Source organism: Lissotriton vulgaris, chromosome 11 (genome assembly GCF_964263255.1).
Source record: "Lissotriton vulgaris chromosome 11, aLisVul1.2, whole genome shotgun sequence".
Classification (NCBI taxonomy): domain Eukaryota; kingdom Metazoa; phylum Chordata; class Amphibia; order Caudata; family Salamandridae; genus Lissotriton; species Lissotriton vulgaris.
The window spans coordinates 403,856,008-403,879,407 of record NC_141699.1 but is presented as its reverse complement, the minus strand read 5'-3'; the positions used below and the strand labels follow the sequence as shown (position 1 = coordinate 403,879,407).

Below are 23,400 nucleotides of genomic sequence, written 5' to 3'. Positions count from 1 at the left end.
AATGCCTCAACACTCGACTATCCTTCTACACACCCACCCGCCAACTAAGATCCTCCAATCAAGGCCTCGCCGCAGTCCGGCGTATCCAAAGATCCACAATGGGAGGTAGATCCTTCTCCTACTTGGCGGCCAAGACCTGGAACTCACTCCCCACTCACCTCCGCCTTACACAGAACCACATCTCCTTCAGAAAATAACTTAAAACCTGGCTATTCGATAAATAATAATCCCCCCCCCCCCCCCCCCCCCCCCAGCGCCTTGAGACCCTCTGGGTGAGTAGTGCGCTATATAAATTCCTGAACTTGAACTGGTCTGCTTCTGCTTGTAATGTGTGCAGCAATTTGTCCATTTTCTTTTGCAGTTCTGAATCCGCATTAATTGTGTCCTCTGCATCAGATACTCTTCTCTCTACATTGTTCAGACTCTCCTTGTGCTTATCCTGCGCCTCTGCCATTCTATCCATGGAGAACGAGAGGGCCTCTATCTTCCCATCTATTTTCGTCAGTCTACATTGCATAGCTGCTTAGATTTGCTTTAATTCTCCATCTGCAGAAGTGTCAGTGGACTCCGGACCAGAGTCTGTAGTGTTTGTCTCTGGATTTAGAAACCTTACACGGTTCAAATTGAATCTTGGCCTGGGATCTGTCTATTCCCCCATATTGGCCACTCACCACAGCACTTCAATAATCTCTAAGCATGTGGATCAGAATGGGCCTCGTACAGGGCTTTGCTTTATACGCTCACACCGGCTTCAGGTTCCACTGCATTGAGTGAGCCCAGCATGCGGTGCGGTAGACCCCCAGCGCGAGCAGGCCACATGCTCGGGTATTCTGTACTAAGTCAGCACACCCCAATGCAGCAAAGTCCCATCTGAACATCAGAGGCACCTGACCACTTGCAGCCAACTTGCACCAGCCAGGCCAATCCAGAGTCTTCTAGTCAGCAGAAGTCTCTGTACCAGACATCAATGATTAGAGCGGCAGACCCTGATGCAGAGGTCTAGCCCGGGACCAGGGTTCAATTCCCCGCCTCGGTGGGTCTTGGGCTCAAAAATTCCACGGACCTGATAATTCTCGCCTCGGTGCCTATTCCAATCATGGAGTCCCACTCTGCAACTCTGGGCAATAGCTTGCTTAATCTCCACAACGGCCCCCACAACGCTAAGGATGCCTGGCCTCCACCTTGGGGGTGCCAGGAGTGGACGCCTCACAGGGAAAGCCAGGATTTGTTCTACAGCGGTATTCGTACAAGCGCCTTGAGACCCTTGTGGGTGAGTAGTGCGCTATACAAGTATCAATTTACAATTTTTATAGGCCCGCAGTAGTTTCTGCATACCTCTGGTATTGGCTGCTCCCATATGTGCTCAACAATAGGGTGATACGCATGAGGGATGCCTGGCAGTGCATGCAGGTTCCCAACGATGTGCCCGGCAGTCCCGTCTCCTCTCTCCAGTTCCGCCTCAACGTGATGCAGCCCGGATCATCGCCGCAGTCCTGCTCCCACCCAGGCCCTTTGATTCCGGTCACTTGCCGCTGTATATCGCTCCCCCGATAAGAATGGATTCCGGGCCGGCAGCTGGGGAGAGGCAGCCGCTACAGGTGTCACCAACCACCGACAGCAAGTCTCAGCAACATACCTTCTCTGCCGTTAGGGAAAGGACACAGCCGCAGGTATGTCAGAAGCCAGCTCCCGCTGCACAGAGGCCCGGATCATGCTGTGCGGCTCTCCCGGTGTCCGGACTAGAATTTTGATCGTTGTTCCACCAGCAGGGGCCCCTTCTTGGCGAGTCAGTCCGGTGAATGTTGGGTCTGATTCAATGTGCAGCATCTGTAGGATTATGTAGGATTGTGAGTCCAGGCCGTCAGAGCTCTGTTACTCTGCGGCCATCTTGGAGTCAGGCAAGCTCCACCCCCCACTACACTGAAAATTCTTCTCAGAGAAGTGCAGGGACAAGTTCCAATTCTGGCTAGGTAGGTGCAGTCTTCCATACTTTAGAGGTTGGTAAATTGAATACTATTAAATTAGAAAAAGAATATGTTCTTTACAGTCTTTACAAAAGGCAGAATTGCAGTAAGAAGCACTATATGAAAACAGCGTATTTTTTTTTAATCATTAATCCATGTTCGCCTGGTTGCTTTGTGAGAGTACTTTGATTTTTCAGTTCAGGAAACTGTTACAAACTGTAAGTCCTTGGAACAATACTGAAAATTGGACACTGAATATCATGATATGTAAAGAAAAACCAAAGGAAATGATGGACGGAGCGTTGACAGTGCAAGCACTCACCCCCAGTCAACTGTTCTGGGTTTAATCCATCACCGTTCTTTAGACCACTCTGCCACCCCAGTTCAGACATGGCCATATGCAAATCAGTCTGACCCTGTGCCTCATGGGAACAGTCCAGTCCGAACTGCTAAGCCATGCCTTCCCTGGACCGGAAACAAGCTACAGAGGACCGGTTTCTGGCATTCCAGCAGTCTTCAGCCCGGCTTGCTTGAATCCAGTGGCAAAGTGAGCAAGGGACTCACGTCTGAGCATACCCTGCTAACTTATGGCAAACCAAGAAAAACCAAAGGAAACGATGGACAGAGCGTTGACAATACAAGCACTCACCCCCAGTCAACCGATCTGCGTTTAATCCATCACCGTTCTTTAGCCCACTCTGCCACCCCAGTTCAGACATGGCCATATGCAAATCAGTCTGACCCTTTGCCTCATGGGAACAGTCCAGCCCGAACTGCCAAGCCATGCCTTCCCTGGACCTGAAACAAGCTACCGAGGACCGGTTCCTGGCATTCCAGCCGTCTTCAGCCCGGTTTGCTTGAATCCAGTGGCAAAGTGAGCAAGGGACTCACGTCTGAGCATACCCTGCCAACTTATGGCGAACAAAGGAAATGATGGACGGAGCGTTGACAATAACCACTAGTGTGTTACTGAGGAGGCACGCCAGTAGAAATGCAGGCGAACTTCAGAACAGCCTGCCTCACACACAAAGCCCTACACACTGGCGAACCCGAATACCTGGCTTCCAAACTCAAAAAAGCCGGTCAGAACAGGAACCTCAGAAGCTTGAACACCCTACTACTCCTCCTGCTGAAAGCTCGTAAACAAAAAACCACGGCCAGGTCCTTCGCCAGAAATGTGCCCAAAATCTGGAACTCTATTCCCCCTCACATCAGAACTAATCCCTCCTTTGCTAAATTCAAAAGTCTGCACAAAATCCTGTTCCTCGATCCCTAGTGAACCGTTAGGAGCAGATGGAGCGCTGAAGTAGACTCCTCACTCTGTTCAGACGCTAAGCCAGCTAGACCACGAACCTGAACTCTTTGTCATTGTCACCTATTAGTATTTTTAGTACAGGATTTTCCGCATCATTGTATTATGCTTTGTCCTGCTCTGTAACTGATGTAAAGCGCTCCGATACCCTCCGGTCAGGTCAGCACTATATAAAACTTCTCAAATAAAAATAAAGGTAGGAGCAAAGGTTCCTCACCAGGTAATTCCCCCTCCCCTAACAAACAGTGACTTGCATACACTTCCCCCGATCATTTTACACCTGTCGGGGGACATCTTCTACAATTCCTCCCCATTTGACAATCCATAACCACCAACAAATGGGTGTTAAGAATTATCCAATATGGTTATTGCCTGGAGCTTACCAACAATCCTCCAAACATTCCACCTCGCTCTCACAAAATGTCACCAGAACATTTATACCTGCTCAAACAGGAAGTCCAGTCTCTCTTGCTAAAAGCAGCCATAGAGCCTGTACCGTTACAATATCAAGGGTCAGGCGTGTACTCCCTGTATTTTCTAATTCCCAAAAAGGACGGCTCCTTGAGACTTATTCTGGACCTCAGAGAACTAAATCACTACATACTGTTGGAGCATTTCCATATGGTGACACTTCTACAAGAGGGCGACTTTGTGTACTCTAGACTTAAAGGACGCATATTTCCACATTCCAGTTCACCCCGCTCATCGCGCACATCTCCGATTCATGGTAGGGGGTCATCCTTACCAATTCAAAGTACTACTCTTTAGAGTCACCACTGCTCCCAGGATATTTACCAAATGCCTGGCAGTAGTTGCAGCTCATCCCAGAAGACAGCACATCCATGTCTTCCCATACCTGGACGACTGACTCATCAGAGCCAGCACTGAACAAAAGTGTCTCCAACACACTCAAGCCACAATTCACTTATTACATTAACTAGGGTTTACAGTGAACACTTTGAAGTCTCCTCTACAGCCTTCCAACACACAAACCTATCTGAGAGCCATCATAGACACTGAAAGAGCTCTAACCTCTCCCAATGCAGCCAGAATCCTCAGTATTCAGTTCCTTCTCACTCCGTTTCAGCCCAACCAATAATTACCAGCAAGATTATTTATGCATCTGTTAGGAATGATGGCGTCTTGCATCGTAATTGTTCCCTACGCAAGACTTCACATGCATCCCCTTAAAAAATGCTAAGCAAGTCTGTGGAACCAGTCGCAGGGTCAGTTGACCGAGCTAGTGTTGGTAGATGCCTGCATTCATCACTCTCTGCAATGGTGGAATCCGCAAAATGTATCCAAAGGGCGGCCTTTCATCGACCCTGTTCCACAGACAGTGCTAACACAGACACCTCGCCCTCAGGTTGGGGTGCTCACTTACACAATCCCAGGGTTGTGGAGTCTAAAGTACAAAAGTCTCCATATAAATCACCTAGAGCTACTAGCAGTGTTTCTAGCACTCAGAGCTTTTCAAATTCACCTCATAGGCAAAGCTGTCCTAGTCCACACAGACATAACAGCTATGTATTATATACAGAAACAAGGGGGGACACACACTATCCAACTGTCACGCCTAGCACTAGCCATTTGGAAATGGGATCTAAACCACAAGATTTATCTCCTGGCAGAACATCTTCCCAGAGTAAACAATCAGATTGCAGACCTTCACAGCAAATCCACGAGTGGGAACTTCATCCCCAAATTCCATTACCCTACTTTCAGAAATGGGGATTTCCTCACAAAGACCTGTTCGTCACAGCCCAACCCCCAAAATCCCAAGCTTCGCCTCCAAGTTCCCACACCTGCTCTCCAAAGGCAAAGCCCTATGGATGAACTGGTCAGGGATATTTGCCTACGATTTTCCGTCTCTCCAAATCATTCCATAGGTAGTTCGGAAGATCAGACTAATATCCCTCAAACTAATTCTCATAGCACCCACATGGGCACGTCAACCTTGGTTCACCACACTGCTAGAGCTCTCAGTAGTTCCACACCAAAAGCTGCATCTCAACTCCAGTCTCTTCACTCAGAGGCATGGAGAAATTAAACATCCAAATCTCAAAGAACTCAACTTGGCCATTTGGCTCCTGAAGTCATAGTTTGGTTAGTTACAATTACCACCAGACTGTATGAATATCCTAAAAAAGGGTGGAAAACCTACTACTAGGGCATGTTATGCAGCAAAAGGGAAACGTTTGTTATTTATTGCAACAATAACAAGTGATCCTCTTGATGCCTCTGTGCAAAACATCATCTGTTATCTCTTACATTTACAGCAATCTGGACCAGCCTATACATCTGTTCGCTTACATCTAGCAGCAGTAGCTGCATACTTACAAAACAGACAACACTTCTCTCTATTCAGAGTACCAGTGATTAAAGCCTTTATGGGAAGATTAAAAAGGGTGATACCACCAAGAGTCCCACCTGCACCAGTATGGAACTTTAACCCCTTCGATGCTCATGACAAGCTCAGCTCGTCATGAGGCACGGTTGAGCTGTGCTTATGACGAGCTGAGCTTGTCATGAACAACGGTAAAGCCTGGAAAGCAGCACAGGAGGGGAAAACCATCAGCAGCGATGGTGTTAACAGTCCTTACAAGGCTAATGGGTCCACCTTTTGAACCAATGCACAGGTGTCCATTACAATTCCTCTCATGGAAGGCTGCTTTTTTCATTGCAATCACTTCACTAATGAGAGTTGGTGAACTTCAGGAACTAGCTATACAAGAGCCTTACTTTCAGCTTCACAAAGACAGAGTGGTTCTTCGAACCAATCCCAAATTTCTTCCTGAAGTATTTTCTGCTTTTCAGATCAATCAGTTGAGTTACCTGTGTTCTTTTTCCGCCCTGATTTTGTAGCAGAGCGAGCTCTTCACACTCTAGATGTTAGAAGAGCTCTATGTGGAAAAATAAAAAGATTTTCGCAAAACAAACAAGCTTTTTGTTGCTTTTTCGCCACCACACAAAGCCAATCCCATATCTAAATCTGGCATTACAAGAAGGATCGTGAAATGTATCCAGACATGTTCTGTGAAAGCAAAAAGAACTTTGATAATACCCCCTAGAGTGCTAATATTAAATCTTGTAATATAAAAAGAAATAAAACAAGTAACATTTAAGATGGTCTTATGTTGCCATCTCGGGGTTCAGGCATTTGGCCTAGTGGTTTGCAAATATCGCCCAAAGCCTGCAATGCAAGCTCATATTACACAGTTAAGTTACTTATTCTCTCTGTATACATGAGAGAGAGAGCGCAAGAGAATATATATATATATATATATATATATATATATATATATATATATATATATATATATATATATATATATATATATATATATAATATATCCTACTGGCGGTCGCCAGTAGGTAGTTATAGTTAGGATTTTTTTCAATGTTAAATCTCAAAATTCTATTTGGAATAACTTTGGCGCCGGTTGACGAATCTGCCTGACAATTTTCTCAAAATGGCCTCATCGAGCTCCGGTCCTTCCCTGAAAGTTTGGGGTGGATGCGTCAAGCGGGGGCCGAGATAAAAGGGGGGTCCCAAAACGCGTTTTCCCCATGTTAATTTCCATAGAGCGGTCGACCTCACTTTTAGCCCGAACGGCTGAATGGATTTCCACCAAACTTGGCAAAATTGTAGGGACTGGTAGCCGATGTGCCTTTGCTATGTCTCAAGATATGTGTTCCAGTGGATTTTGAGTAATTTAGGTTCAAAAAAATATATATATCTATGGCAGCGCCCCGGTACGCGCACCGGGGAGCGCTCCGGGCACGCCACGCGACTTGCGCACGGAAAGCTGATTGGCTCTTGGGTGTCGGTAAACATTCCAAACGGTCCGGAGTGGCCGCCATCTTGTGTCTCGGTAGGATCGAGACACAAGAGGTGGCCAAAACAAAGGGGGAAAAGACCATTAGGGGGCAGAGTAGGCCCCCCTGACCTCCTAGGTTTCATGTGGGGGCTATAAAAGGGCCCCGCGGGGCAAAAAAAAAATGGTTTTTTTCGATTTGCGCGGGGGGAGCGCCCGGTACGCGCACCGGGGAGCGCACCGGGGAGAAAAGAGAATGGCAGAGTTTAAAAATTTAAGTCATTTTATATAAATGGGAGGTAGTTCTGAAAAGAACTGTTTTTTTTTTCTTTTTGTTGTTTTATATTTTTTTAATTGTTTTTTTGAACATTTTTTACTTTTTATGGCTTTTCTGAACAGTTTTGTATTTTCTTGGGGGAGAAACAAAAAACAGGGTATTGTAAATGGCTCAACTGGAGCAAAAAAAATTCTGCAAAAAATTAGGGTTTTTTTGGGCATTTATGGTTATCCCCAACACAGATAAGTTTAACACTTTGCTCACCATAGCAAATTAACTTACCACAATATTTGCACATGATTTTAAAATCGTCAAATTTGGGTTGTATGATAGGCATTGTCTCTGTTGCCTCTGAACCCGATGGAGTTGGTTCTTTTGATGTTGAGGGTCTAGATGATGATGGGGGTAGCTTACAGCAGAGGTGCCTTACCTCTGCAGCAGAATAATGGTTGGGTGCCAACGGATCATGTGCCGAATCATGGTATGATTCCCGAAGGAATATTTTTTGTTAGGGTTCCCCCTGGACAGCTCAGCATCTCAAATCACAAAAGTCAACTTCGCAGCGTTGACTTTTTTTGAAACCCCTTGGGATTTTGTAGAACTGCCATACGAAGTGCTCTTTTGGTTTGTAGGGTTGATGAACTTCTTGCAGGAACTGCCTTGAGCTTCCCTCCTCTTCCTCCTCCTCCTCCTCTTCTTCTTGACCACCAATGTGATCTTCTGGTGGTCTTTTTGATGGTGGTGGTGGTGGGACAGATGCTCCAGCTGCTGCTGCTACTGTAGCCATTTTTAATTAGAATATATTAGAGACAGATCTCCAAACAGGTCTTCCTCAGTCAAAGGACAAAGTCAGAATAAAGAAAAAAGGAGGGGGCTTTCATCATTTGGAAAAAAAAAACAGTTCTGGACCAATGAGAAGTGTTCTTTTCAAGTCACATGAGCAGGGCTTTCATCATTTTGAAACCAAAAGTGTTGTGAACCAATGAAAAGTGTTATTTTCAAGTCACATGAGCAGGGCTTTCATCATTTTGAAACCAAAAGTGTTGTGAACCAATGAAAAGTGTTATTTTCAGGTCACATGACCCGACGCGCTTACGCTACGCGCCCCGGGGCGCGCCCCGGGTCGCGTAGCGTAAGTGCGTCAGAACGTTTTGCGATCGTATGCGCATGCGTGCTTCCGGGTGCGCTTACGCTGTGCGTCATATGACGCATCACGCGTCTACGCGATACGTCACAATGTTTTCGTTCGCGGCAATAGCACTAACAGGACGCTCACCGGTACGCGCCCCGGGTAGCGCCATAGCACTGCGCTTACCGGTGAGCGCATCGGTACGCGCCCCGGGAGCGCACCAGGGCAAACAAATAAAAAAAATATATATTACATTTCATACCTATAGAGATTTGAAATTTGAAATTCACTGAAAAATAGGTTTGAGGCCCTATATATAGTTAGGAATTAGCATTTAAAAAACCTATCAAATTCACTGAAAAAACCATAGGTTTCACACCAGTTATAGTTACCTGGAAATTTTACTGACATAAAACCACTGAAATTCCCACGTTCTAGTTAGTTGGACTCACTATAACTTGCACGTGTAATGCACTGCTGATGACATCACATATTACATCACTCATGACATGGTCAGTGGCATCACTGATGACACCATCTTTGTGACAGGGAGACTGACCTCTTTTCACTGTAAAGTAACCCTTGAAACACATATTGAAAAATAAAAACTAACATTTTTAAAAAAGTGGACATACCTATACCAGTTACAACAACCAATTCAGTAATTCCACCATTTATATACACATCCACTCATTCACCAACACTTCTATATAGTCACTCATACATATACTCACTCATCATATGTAGTGAGACACCTATACATCCGTTAACACACCAACAGTCTTCCAAAAGTTGCTCACACACATACTCACACATGCAAATAAACTATTGAACATCCATTTATTTGCATATACAGCTATACATACACTACCACCTTACTTCTAAAGAAACTTACACATACTTACTCTCTTAAACAATCACTTATAGAAACACATACTTATTAAAACAAGAACTCTTTCAATCTCTCACTCTCACATAAACTCACTTATATACACCAATACTCACATATACTAGATTAAAACGTATGTAGTTACTGATAAAGACAGTAGTGAGACAGTCATTCACTTACTAACACATACATATATACACTCACTCACCCATACAGTCTGGCACATATGCTGTCTTCAAAACACATACAAACAGTGAGTCAGTCATTGATGCATCAGTGTGCTAAGTAACACCCCCACCAAATCATAGACATTTATACTGATACTAAAAAAAAATCTAATAAGCCATAGAAAGACACATGTAGCTACTCACCAACCCATGCACCCACTTATAAACAAAGTGAAACACTGATACACACATTTAAATATTGAAACAATACTCGCTAATATATGTATTCACTATGATACACTTAATAAGCCAGTTAACCATTCATTTTTTTTTTAAAACATCCATTAAGACACTTATTTAAACATTCATTCTTCCATCGACCTTTACATATACATATATAAAACATATTTATTTTTCAGAAAGGCAAACATTCACTGGATGGTGTCATCAGTGATGTCATGAGTGATGTAATATGTGATGTCATCAGCAGTGCATTACACGGGCAAGTTATAGTGAGTCCAACTAACTATAACGTGGGAATTTCAATGGTTTTATGTCAGTAAAATTTCCAGGTAACTATAACTGGTGTGAAACCTATGTTTTTTTCAGTGAATATATATATATATATATATATATATATGTGTGTGTGTGTGTGTGTGTGTGTGTGTGTGTGTGTATATATATATATATATATATATATATATATATATATATATATATATATATATATATATATATATATATATATATACATATATACATACCTAGGGCTCATTAGAAGAATGTCCAATACACCCCAAGTCACTTCACATAACAGATTGCAATTATATATATATATATATATATATACATATATATATATCCATATATCCAACACAAGAGTCGTCCCTTGCTTAGCAGAGCCCACAAGCAGATAGGTTCAAATTTTGGTTTTAATAGGCAGATATTCATTGCAGGGAATAGAAAACAAAGTCCAGTTATTCATGGTGCAGCCTGACTCGTTTCCTGCTCGACAGAGCACTTCCTCAGAGGCTGTTGTTTAACACTGTCTGGAGCAAAAGTCTTTTAAAGTGTTCTCACCTGCCCTTGTGGGCGTTGGCTCCCCCAGAGCATTATGGTGCTTGAAGTACTAATTAAACGCGAGTGCGTTGCTCCCAGCGTTATAATAAAACTTTCTTGTGATTAAAGCCCCAGTGGGTCCGGAGATCTGAATTTCACTCCTCAGCAATGTCAGTGACATCTGCACACCGACCTGTTCTGCCAAAATCACGCTGCACGCTCAGTGGCAATAGCGTGAACCACCAGATCTTGCAGAGGTCGCCGCACCCTCCCGTAGGGGGGGGGGGGGGGGGGGGGGGGGGGGAAGGCTTGAAGGCCGGCGCCATTATCCTCGTGGTGCCACCAGTGGGGTAAAACTGGTTCTGGGCTCCTCGATGCGCCCAGGAACCAGCGGAAGCGGGGTGCGCACCAGCCACCCGACCGGAAGTGACCCTTTGACCTGGGTGCCCCCAAAGGACGCCTAATGGTCAACCTGGCGTTATTTGAACCCCCCAATCAGGGGGGCTCACCTGAGGCCCTCATGGAGGGCTCAAGAGGATTTAAGCGCCGCCGCCCTCCCAGCAGAAGCACAACGCCTTTGAGGAGCTGGGAGAACGGCGCGACAGCAACAACGACTGAAGGGAAGGAGTCGACGCGGCGGAGGACGAAGCTGAAGAAGGTGAAGCCCTGTCGGAGATCCAGGTCATCGTCGACAAGGACACCACGCGGAGTACAGCGCGCCGTGCCAGCTCCCCCAAAGCAAGATAGCGCGAAGGTTTCGAAGGCGCCAGATCGCATCAGGCGAAGCGACCAACAGAAGGAGTGCAGCGAGCTCAGAGCCCGGGGTGAGCACACGCTTTTGGCTGTGCCTCAGCGGACGGCCTGACGCAGACGCGAGAAACCAAGAAGCCACACAAAGGTGCGCAGAGGCTCACGACATGTCGGAAGGCCAGCCAGACGAGATGGCAGAGGTACTGAAGAAGATCCGCGAATTATCGGCCATCCACGGTGACGACTGGCTCCACACTCACTTGGGTAAAGGGAAGGAGAACAGACCAGAGGACCAGGCAGATGAAGAACCAGGGCCTTCCGCACCCAAGAAACACAAAAGCACGCCGATGAAGAGGACATCCAAGAGGAACCCTCCGAAGAAAGTACGTCAGAAACCTCTTCCGTCGAAACCGAATGTCGGCGACCAGGGTGAGACGACCAGCAAAGGAAAAAAGGGTGAGCATATTAGCAACATCGTAAAAGAGTGCTTGAAATCGCTGGCGCCAGGGTTACTTAATGGAACAGGGCAAGTAATAGCAGGGCCTAGGGAGCAGCGCGCAGAGGAAGCGGCAGGTCTGACATGGCATATGGTCGACCCAGGGTGGGCCCGGCAGACAAGAGTGCAAGAGCAGGTAGGCTTGTCCGCCCAAGGTGAACAAATCTCCCCGCTACCCGGGTGGGGTTACGGCCCCACGTCAGTGAGCCCACCTCCGGGCGGGCTAGTCAACGATCCTTACATCAGGCCATACCCTGGTCCGGCGTCCCTGACTACGAAAGCCACCGGCTTAGCATGTCTCATCCCCCTTGCGGTTAAAGAAAGGATATGGCGCAAGGAATTCATAGACATATTTTCACTACTTGAAATACAGCTAGAGGGGCTCGATCTAACCACGTGTGACAGGAAGGATGAGGACAGGAGAGAAAGGCGCGGCCAGAAAGGAGCGCACCTTCGACAATTGGTTGGATGCATTCAGAATCATGGCATGCATTATAGTGGAGAGGTTCCCCCATTGCGCTGCTGATTTGTGGCTGTACGAGGCCAACATCCACCTAGCACAGAGGCAGTTCCCTGGGGATGCCTGGTTGGAGTACGATAAAGGGTTTAGATTAAAAATGCAGAGGCACCCTGAAATGGAGTGGAATGAGGAGGATGTCTCGGGGTTCATCCACAAGATGCTTACAGCCAAAGAGGTTAGGGCCTGGGCGGGCAAAAGCGACCAGCACTTTCGGAGCTCGTACCAAAAGGGGAAGAATGGTACATATCAGAGGCGGTCTACCGGGAGATCTTACTCCCCAACCGCAACTAAGGCGATCTGTTGGAGATACGAGGCAGGGGATTGCTCATGGGGCTCTTCTTGTAAGTTCCAACACGCATGCGCTAGCTGCGGGGGCAGGCACGCTACTGTGGCGTGCAAAGGTTCCAAGCGCGAGTCAAAAGGGGAAAAGAAAGAGAAGAGCAAGAAGCGTTAGCCCCAACGCAGGGAGAGGAGGGGATCTGGTGGACATTCATAAGTGCCAGCTGACCAGATCCCCCATTATTACACAGCAGCTGCGCAGATTGGCGAGCAAATATCCGAACAGAGCAGATGCCAGGTTACTGGTGGATGGTTTTGAGGAAGGCTTTGTTATCCCATTCCAGGGCCCACTGCCACTAGCGGGGGCGAACAACTTGAAGTCAGCAATGCAACACCCCGAGGTTGTTAGCGCTAAAATAGAGAAAGAATTGAGCCTGGGTAGAGTCGAGGGCCCCCTCCCAAAGGAGCTGCACGAAGGCATAGTTGTCTCCCCGCTGGGCGTGGTCCCCAAGAAGGAGAAATGGCAATTCAGGCTAATACACCACCTATCATTTCCGGAGGGTTCCTCCGTGAACGACGGTATTGATCCCGAAGCTTGCTCAGTGGGCTACGCGTCAGTCGACGACGCAATTGATCTGGTTAAGGCGGCAGGTATAGGATCCCTCATGGCGAAAGCGGATATTGAATCTGCGTTCCGCCTATTACCGGTCCACCCCTCCAGTTTCCACCTACTGGGTTTCCAATGGGGGGAGGATGTGCTTATTGATAAAGCCATGCCCATGGGCTGCGCGATATCATGTGCCTATTTTGAACAGTTCGCCACTTTCTTGGAATGGGCGCTTCACGACGGGCACCAGGAAGGTGGAAAACTGCACTACCTAGACGATTTCCTGTTCACAGGCCCGGCAGGATCCTCGGTGTGCGCTAGTACACTGGCAGCCTTTGAAGAATTAGCCAGGTCTCTCGGGGTCCCCCTGGCAAAGGAGAAAACGACAGGCCCGACCACGAGACTCACGTTCCTGGGCATAGAATTGGATTCCATAGCAGGAACTGCCAGGTTGCCCCCAGACAAAGTAAAGGAATTTCGCGAAGAAGTGTCGAAGCTACGGGGTCGGAAGAAGGCCACCCTGAGGGATATCCAAGGAGTGATAGGTAGACTTAACTTCGCGGCTCGCGTAATCCCTCCCGCCAGGGTATTTTCTAGGCGCCTAACAGGGCTAACGGCCGGCGTCACCCACAAGCACCACCACATCCGGCTGAGTGCAGGCGTAAAACAGGACCTGCAGGTGTGGGACGAGTTCCTACAGGATTTTAACGGGGTGCGGATTTGGAGAGAGGGGTGGGTGACGGCCAAACAGATAGCTCTTTACACGGACGCAGCCGGAAGCCTGGGGTTCGGCGCGGTCCTGGGAAACAGTTGGTGCGCCAGCCAGTGGCCAGACAGGTGGCATGCGCAGGGGCTCTTTAGGAACATCACGTTTCTCGAGCTGTTCCCAATAATTGTGGCACTGACCATTTGGAAAGAGGAGATAAAAAACCTGAAACTCACTCTTTGGTCAGATAACATGGGAGTAGTGCAGGCCATTAACAGAGGCGCAGCGAGATGCCCTGACATGTTGAGGCTAATGCGGCGGTTAATTAAATTACAGCTGGAGGGGAATCTGGAGCTGAAGGCACGCCACGTGCCAGAGAATACGGCAGCAGATGCACTATCCCGCTCCCAAATGAAGCGGTTCAGAGAACTGGTACCCGGGGCGGACAGGGAGATGACCCCCTTTCCACTGTGCCTTTGGGACCTGGGGGAGTAGACTTGTCCTGTCTAATAGGGCACTCACTTACCGCGGAGGCAAACAGAAGATACAGGACCTACGCGAGCACAGTAATGAGAGTTGGGGGCATAAAATCACTGGAAGACAAGGCAGAAACTCGCACAGCAGTTGAGAAATTCGTACACTGGGCATTCAACTCCAAGAAAACGAGATTGTGGGCCCAGGCGCACTTGTCCGCCATCGCCCACTTTGCCAGGCTTTACACAGGCGAGGACCCCACTACCTCGGCCTATCTAAAGACAGCCTTAAAAGGTTAGAGGAGGGTGGAAGGTAAAAGGAAGGACAACAGGCGTCCCATCGACTTCGCCAAGCTGGGGCAGCTCCTAAGAGCCCTCACAGGCATAATATCAGACAAATACGAGCTGCTATTATTTAGGGCGGCATTCACCACGGCCTTCTTCGGAGCATTCCGAATCAGCGAATTAGTAGCCCCTAACAAATCGGGCCCAGCGCAGCAATGCCTGCAGGCGAGGGACATCAAACCAATGGTGAAGGCCGTGGAATTAACACTGAGACAGTCCAAGACAGACAGGGCAAGGAGGGGGACGACGGTACGTCTCCATTGCATCCCAGAAGCGGGGCTCTGCGCGGTATGCTGGTTATTTAAGTACATGGGGGCTCGCCCGGCTGGCGAGGGCCCCCTCTTTATACATCAGGATGGAAGGAACCTGAGTACGTTCCAGTTTACGGCCCTAATGCGCCAAGGCCTTGGTAAAGCCGGGTATTGCGCGGCATTGTTTGCCTCTCACTCATTCAGGATCGGTGCAGCGACCTCGGCAGCGCAGCACGGCATGCCAGAGGACAGGATCCAGGCGGTGGGCAGATGGCGCTCCAGGGCGTACAAGTCATACATACGCCCTCACCTCGTTAAAAAAAAAAAAAAACCCAAGGGGGGAGAAGGGGAGGTAGTCACTTTGGGATGCCGCACGGCAGGGTGTTAGCTCCTCAACCACACCCGGTGCGCAGCAGGCCACCTTAACAGAATGCTTTCTCTCGACAGGGGGACGCCCGCGGCTGGTCTGGGTGGTGGGACATTCATTCGTGTCCCGAATGGAGTCTTGGTGGCGGCAATCGGGCCACAGCACAAGCAGGCCCAAATCGACGTACATCCGCTGGATAGGGCAGCCAGGTATGAGATGGGAGCAGCTACTGCCGACGCTGGACGGCCTCAAGGCAGATTCGGCCTGGCTGCCCGACGTCCTGATCATCCACCTTGGGGGCAACGACCTGACCCGGCTAGGGCGAAAAGCAGTCGGGCAGGCCATCCAAAAGGATCTCACCAAAGCAGCTGCATGGCTGGGCCCCACAACGGTAGTCTGGTCCGAAATGATCAGCAGGAAACATTGGAGAGGTGCTGATTCCAACAAGGCCGTCGATAACGCAAGGAGGAAATTAAATATCGAAATGCACAAATTTTGTTACGCCAATGGCCTGGAATCAATCCGGCACGGCCTCATCCACCCGGGCCGCCCGGAACTTTATGGTCAAGACGGGGTGCACCTCTCCGAAAAGGGGATGAAGGTTTTCTGGGATAACTTGTGGGGTGCAATGACACTCGCAGGTTGCATTTAAAAAAAAAAAAAAAAAAAAAGAGGAAAAAGGGGGGAGCCACGAACCAGGTGCAGGGGGGGAGCGGTGTGTAAGAGGATGGCCACTCACTTTTGAATGCCGCACGGCAGGGTGACGTGGCGGCATAAAGGAGGGGAGTAACAGGAGGAGACGGCACTCGCGGCCCAGACCCGGCCAGACGGCAGGGCGCAAATGGTAGCGAGCTGGGGACCTAACTCCCGACAGGTAAGCTCCCCTCCGCAACACGCAGAAGGCGTGGGCAACCAACCACTGGAGCACCAATAGACTGTCAACAAACTGGTTTGTGTACAAGTCCCATTTTCGAACTAAGGAGGGCACAAAAAGACTGACACCTGTTAGCACAAGATGGTGTCATAATTTGTAATAGGACATGTATGATTGATGATTACAGTTCGCAAAATGGAAGATTGCTTAAAACCAGTTTGTGTTATTAATATGTCTTTGGTTATTAATAAACTGCGGCCAACAACGACCACCACTAATACCAGTTATTGTTGGCTGACATTATTTCCCATCATTGGCAGCAGCAGGATGCGGGGGCCGGTAAGTGATGTATGCTTGGGTCTCCACGGAATAGGCACATGCGAGGGTTATTGCAGAGGCCGCCGCACTCTCCCGTAGGGGGGGGGGGGAGGCTTGAAGGCCGGCGCCATAATCCTCGTGGTGCCACCAGTGGGGTAAAACTGGTTCTGGGCGCCTCGATGCGCCCAAGTACCAGCGGAAGCGGGGTGCGCACCAGCCACCCGACCGGAAGTGACCCTTTGACCTAGGCGCCCCCAAAGGGCGCCCAAAGGTCAACCTGGCGTTATTTGAACCCCCCAATCGGGGGCTCACCTGAGGCCCTCGTGGAGGGCTCAAGAGGATTTAAGCGCCGCCGCCCTCCCAGCAGAAGCACAACGCCTTCGAGGAGCTAGGAGAACGGCGCGACAGCAATAACGACTGAAGGGAAGGACGAAGCTGAAGAAGGCGAAGCCCTGTCGGAGATCCAGGTCATCGTCGACAAGGACACCACGCGGCCTCTGAGGAAGTGCTCTGTCGAGCAGGAAACTCGTCCGGCTGCACCATGAATAACTGGACTTGTTTTCTATTCCCTGCAATGAATATCTGCCTATTAAAACCGAAATTTGAACCTATCTGCTTGTGGGCTCTGCTAAGCAAGGGACGACTCTTGTGTTATATATATATATATATATATATATATCTTTGTGCCTTCGAGCAACGGCCGAACGAGAAGGAGTCTGTTCGGATATATATATTTTGATTTATGGATGCCATACTTTGCAATAAAGGCACTGCAAAATACTCCACGTTGTGGTCTGTACCTGTTTAGGGTACTGAGCAAGTGGCAGTTCAAGGATTGTGATTATCTTATATATATTTGCAATCTGTTATGTGAAGCGACTTGGGGTATATTGGACATTCTTTTAATGAGCCCTTGCTCCTGAAATTCTTTTGGAAGAAGTAGTCTGTTGAGCAGCAAAGGTCTTTTACAGACGCTTCTCTTTCCGAGTCCTCTGCTGCTCAAGAATTTTCTTGTTTACCATTAGACCAGTAACTTTATTATGCATAGCATTAACTTATCCGTTTGCCCTCACAAATTTTGTTTTTACATCTTTTTCGTAGCGGATGACACAGAGATCTCCTTCGACCCAGATAACATCATCACTGATATTGAGATGATTGACGACGGCTGGTGGCGTGGTTATGGTCCAGATGGCCACTTTGGCATGTTCCCTGCAAACTACGTGGAACTTATTGAGTGATCGTTGCAACAAACAGAGAAGAGGTCAATTGCAGAAGATGATGGATGCCAAAAACCTACTTAAAATAGAAACCAAAAGCAAACTGCTGGTTTATCACATCTGCTGTTTTAAGAAGTTACTTTCCAGCGTAAAGCTTTCAGAACTGCCATGTATCATGGACATGCGCAGGGTCCCATCTCAACCTTTGCTCTGGCTGTGGCCGTGTTATGATGACTTTTGAAGCAGTGGTTGTGTGCTTCCATTCTCACCTTCAAGGTAGAAAACATGGTGCTGAAGTAAATGGAATATACAAAATTTGGCTTGTATTGCGCTGATTCTGAAAAACTCCCCTCCTATCGTGTCTTTTGGCTTGGGTTTTTTTTCCATAAACCAATGCGGCTATATTTATGGGATCCATCATTACTTGTCCAATGTCATGCACTTTGATTGTTATGTTGACAACACAGTTTGCCTTGTATCATCAACGACACTCAAGAATGTCTGTAATTTGGTGGCTTTGGTGTGGGATTGGGTGCACACGTTTGGGTACAGAGAGGGAGCTTGCAGATGGGAAATTTTTTCATTTTATTTTGTCAAATTTTAAGCAGTATTGTTGATGCTATGAGTAGTCTCCATTTCTTGGAGAGGCTTAACAAAATGACTGATCTTTAGTATGCAATTAAGGCCAGCCATGCTCGGTGAGACAAACACAGGAAAATTGACAATGTATGTTCAAGTGGTCCGGAGTCACTCTGCGAAAAGTAAGGGTTAACTCATCTCTTTTTGTAAATACTGCCCATATCACTTTCATTTTATTGACCATGGTTTAGATGAGATCACATAGTATTCACATACCGTCTGTATCCATATTCTCCAACACACTTGGCTGTAAAATGAACTGATTCTTAAGTGTCTATTGTAGTCATTCACATTAAGAAGGACGTTGTTAAAAGGAGGGACTGTATGCCTCACTGCCAACCCACATCATCCCTGGCATGTTTTTGCACACCACTGATGTTTGAAACTTAAAGAAAAGATGTTTAGAGGTAACTTTTTTGAGATAGTTCTTCTTTTCACCTAGAATGTGACCAAAACCTTACACAAAGTCCTGATCTGATAGTATAGTAAGTGTGGCCACTAGCACCACAGTCCCTATACCGTCTTGACCCAGCGATAACTGTTGGACACCTCATCTTTGATTAATCAAACTTGTCTTCCTTTTCAAACCAACATCAAAACGTTTGTGCGCATCTTCATACGCTGCTGAGTTTTTAAGAACTTACGTATAGCAATGGATGATAACTTTAGAGACCTACATGAATAGCCCTGTTCAAAATCATGTAAAGAATGTATTTAAATTTGAAAACCAAGTGGGGGAGGCACAATTTTAATTTAATAAGTTGGAGCCATTTGGGCATTTTGGGGGATTGAATAAAGAAAGAGAAGCAAACAATGGGACCACGGTAAGATTATACAGGTATAAATTGAATTGTAAATACTAGACATTGAAGGGCTACATTTTTTACATATAAAATGTTTCTCTTCACAATATTGAACCAACAAAAGTAAATGGCATTGTGGAGGGAAATCAACTGTGGATTGGTTTTGAAGCGGAGATCTTAAAAGCTAGGGAAGGGAGTACTAGCAGTTTTTAATCTTCTTAGTAATAGTTATTTTGTCTTATTTGGCCAAAGTTTGCCGAAGTAATTACTGTGGTTTAATCCAAGTGGTATTAATAAACTTCCTACATTCCTGCATAAATCCTTCTTCCAGTTGGATGTTTTAATAACTACAGCTGAGTGTACCCCTATCACGTGCACACCAGACCTAAAGATGGATTTATTATTTTAATAATTTAATATTGTAATGATTGGGTCAGTATTGGGTACATTTTAGGCTGTATGATCCCAGTCGATTGCAGCCCACCCACTGTTTTAAAATAAATTCCTGACAAATGTGTACTTCCCCCTAATTGGAGACCTTATTCCCTACAATATTTCATTTATTGATCTTTCTTCCTTATTAGCTTGGATCTTTGTTGCACCTTTGCTACCAATGATGTCTGTCCTTTTGGGGCTGGTAGAGTACTTACGGCACTTGGAGTAACATAGATTCGCTTCTAGATGGATAAATGATGGCTAGCTCTAGACGTCCTACTTTCAAACTGGGCATGCAGACAGCAATGTAGGTGTGACATTTTCACATACAACTCCTTTCATGTTTCACATATTTTTTTGGGGAAAAATTTCATCTATGAAATTAATTATGAAACTTCATGTTCTTTGGTAAAATTTGGGAGTTGCTTTGGTGGTGTTTGGTAATTTCTTTTGCTGTGCCGTAAAATTTTCTATATTGAAAATTCTGCTGGTGACTGGACTATCGAGCATAAAAAGTTAATTCTCTTGTAACTGCTGTATTTCTTTTTAGTTCATTTCCAAATTCATAAGCTCCAAATCCTATGTCAGTGGCCTATTAAAGTATGAGAGGAGCTACACTTTATTCCTAGTTTACTGTTGTTGACCTTTCGTATTAAAATGCACTTGTACAGGTGGTACACTTGTGAGGTTTTATATGTAAGGCAACGTGTAGAGAAAGCGTGGTCTTACGTTGCTAAATCACACAAGGAATGGGGTCACTTTATATGAAATATACATTTTTGTTTTTATAGTTTAGTCCATGCATGAGAAGAACCACTACTGTTAAAAGATGGTGAACCTTGATGCTCCACGTACATGCTGCCCTGATGTCAGAAACTAGTTTATGGCTCTTTTGGTGCAAGTGTATCAGTACGGCCTCTCTGTGTTCTCTCTATATTCTACACCTGTGGTGTCCTTGTACCATAACAGATCATTCGGGTTATGCAGTGATTTACTGCTGCTATGAATTTTCAATCTCTCAACAAGCCAAAATTCCCATGTTTCTAAAAAGTCTTCTGCTGCAGGTGACCGAGGTAAGCCTTTAAAACAAGGAGGGTACTGATAATTCTTTTGCATATTTCCTATAAAATTCTATATTCCTCTGCTGATGTCTTGCTGTAGAATTCTTGCACTCTATATTCTATTTAGTCTTTAAAGCTCCCAGCCTCCGTAAACAGTTTATTTATTCTAGATTTCCAACTGTGAATACTTACCCAAATTCTGTAGAACTTCCAGGACACTCTTCAGAAACTGTAGAAAGTCTCCCAGAGTGTGCAGCCATTTAAATGGAGTGAGGTGGACAACGTAAAGCTTCAAACAATTTCGTATATGGACTAATACCACTTTACTTATTTTAACAGACCAACTGTCACCTCATTGTAATGAACTTTTATGCCACTGTTGTTTGAGAATCTGTTATGTTAAGGCTCATGTAGTTGGCACTCCAAGTGGAAACAATTTCCAGTGAAAATAACATTCTTAAAGGAGTCCTTTTTTAGGTTACTTTTCATAATAAATATAAGATGTTAAAGTAATATCCCAACTGGGAGAAACCCAGACACCATGTCAGATATGAGATGCCCTTTTTACGCTGTGGCTCGTCCATGATTAGAGATGAGAAAGAGGAAGTGAGGGCCTCTTTAAACACAGGGGTGGTAAGTTGGCAGCCTGTATTTTACAGATACCCAGGCTGGATTCTGAACCTTAAGATATTATGGGATAGTCTATGCTGTCTTTAAAGCCTGTACTTAGAGATTGCATCATTATTCTCCGAGTAAAGTGTTGTGGAATCAGTTCACTTTTTCCTGGAAGACTTCCTACCTGATTCAAGATTTTATGAATTTGAAACCAAAAACAGCTAGTTGTTACCCACTTACTACATTTCCAGTATTTTTAGCAGAAATGTTTAAAATAGTTGATTTTTTTACTTGGTTTGTCCGGTGGTAACAGTGGTACTTGATGAATTGGTAAAAACTGCTTTTTGCAAAAAAGAAAGGGGGGTTAGTTGCTTGCCTCTGGTTTGTAGCACCTTAATGGATGTTCTGATGCCTAAATGGTGGACGTGTGTGAAGCCACTGCTGCTCCATTCCAAAGTCTTAAAGAAGAGCCTGATGTATAGGGAATGGTGCAGCTTTACCTAGAATACTGTGTCTGGTCTAGAAGTTAGATCAGTACTAAACTATTATTTCCCATTATAGGTTCTCCACATTTCTTTTAGTAAACATTCAAGTATATCAAAAAATTACTGTTCATAATTTGAAAAGTTGGTTGTTAAAGAATTCAGACTGTGAAAGTCCATATGACCCTAATGTTGCTCCTTTAAACATCCATATGTCTATGGAAATTCCCACTCTGAATCTGATTCCTTGACCAGAATTCTCTCCCATTTGCAATGTGTTTCAATGGCGATTGCATCACCATCGACTTGTGCTACAGCTGCGCAGTTTTCATTGAGTTCGGAATCATGATTTGGGATCTAGCCTTAGCATAGGAAATAAAAAGATGGAAGATGAATGTTACTGTCATTCACCCAACCTTCCAGAAAGGTATTTGCACCTTTCACTACAATGTTAGGGTTTCCATTTCACTGCTCCTGTATTCCATTTAATCCAAAGTTTTCATGTTTACCTCTTATTCCGGTGGGAAATGCCCTTTGCAATTCCAAATACAACAGAATGAGAACCTAGGGCTCCTGGGTAATACTGTAATTATGAGAAACTGTGAATTGCTTGCGATACAAAAATGGCAGCCAAGGAGGTGCCCAAAAAACGGGATTTCCCTGAATGCCTTGTGAAGATATTGACATAAAAATAAGGACTGACCAACCACTGTCTTGTATTTTTGAGTAAGAGGGAATGCTTATAAAAGGTGTGGTGGGATGTGGGAGATGTAGTAGAGGTAGAAAGAGAGTCAAGTGGCGATGAATGCCATACCTCTTGTCGGAAGCAAGATCATTTTGGCAAAATCATGTGCGACCTGGGCCTTTGGCTGTGTATTTTTGATTTTTTTTTTAAATTGTATTAGGTATGTAATAAAGTTAATCTTTGTGATAAAAAAAACCTTGTTTTTTGTTCTTTTGGTGTGTTCTACTGTGGATTCCTATATGTATATGTATTTCTATAACATGAACCTAGCCATAAGACTGCGAAGCACACTACATAGATGAGCTTTAAGTCAACGAGTGGTAGAGATAGGTTTTGGATGATTACTTCATTGTGATATAGTGTTCTTTAAAGAGATGTCGTCAACTGGTTCCTAAATTGGAGCAGCTTTGGGATGGTCCTGGTTGACACAGGAGTTTGTCCCATATCCTAGCTGCTTGTTGTATGTTTTTTTCCTTTTTTACAATTCTTAGTCTGCAATTTGATGGTGTCCTGGTTGCAGGTGTGCTAAGAACCACCAGAGATGGTGAGCTTGTCTGCAAGACAAACGGGTGCTGATCGTGATTTTTTTTATTTATTTAAAAAACGAGTGTTTTTGGTTAGTTTCTTGCAAAATTGAACAAACTCCTCATTTAAAATGGCCAGCTGAACTAGAATTGGATACAAATGTTTATCATTTATATTTGGAGCATTATTGACTGCCAGGTTATGCGCAATTCAGTTAGAGCAATGTGGAAAGTTGAAAAGTACATTGGACAGTTGTAGTGGTGACCTGCACCTT

At 45.7% G+C, this 23,400-nt stretch overlaps 1 protein-coding gene across 3 annotated transcripts in view; it reads left to right on the top strand.

Moving 5' to 3' along the window:
* Positions 1 to 22,796, top strand: part of DBNL (drebrin like) — a 150,905-nt gene extending 128,109 nt beyond the window's left edge. For all 3 annotated transcript variants that reach the window (XM_086943449.1, XM_086943448.1, XM_086943447.1), the window contains one exon: positions 17,703 to 22,796. In XM_086943449.1, the coding sequence (XP_086799575.1) occupies positions 17,703 to 17,842 (140 nt within the window). In that variant the 3' untranslated portion in view covers positions 17,843 to 22,796. The remainder of the gene's footprint in view (positions 1 to 17,702) is intronic.
* Positions 22,797 to 23,400: the final 604 nt, after the last annotated feature.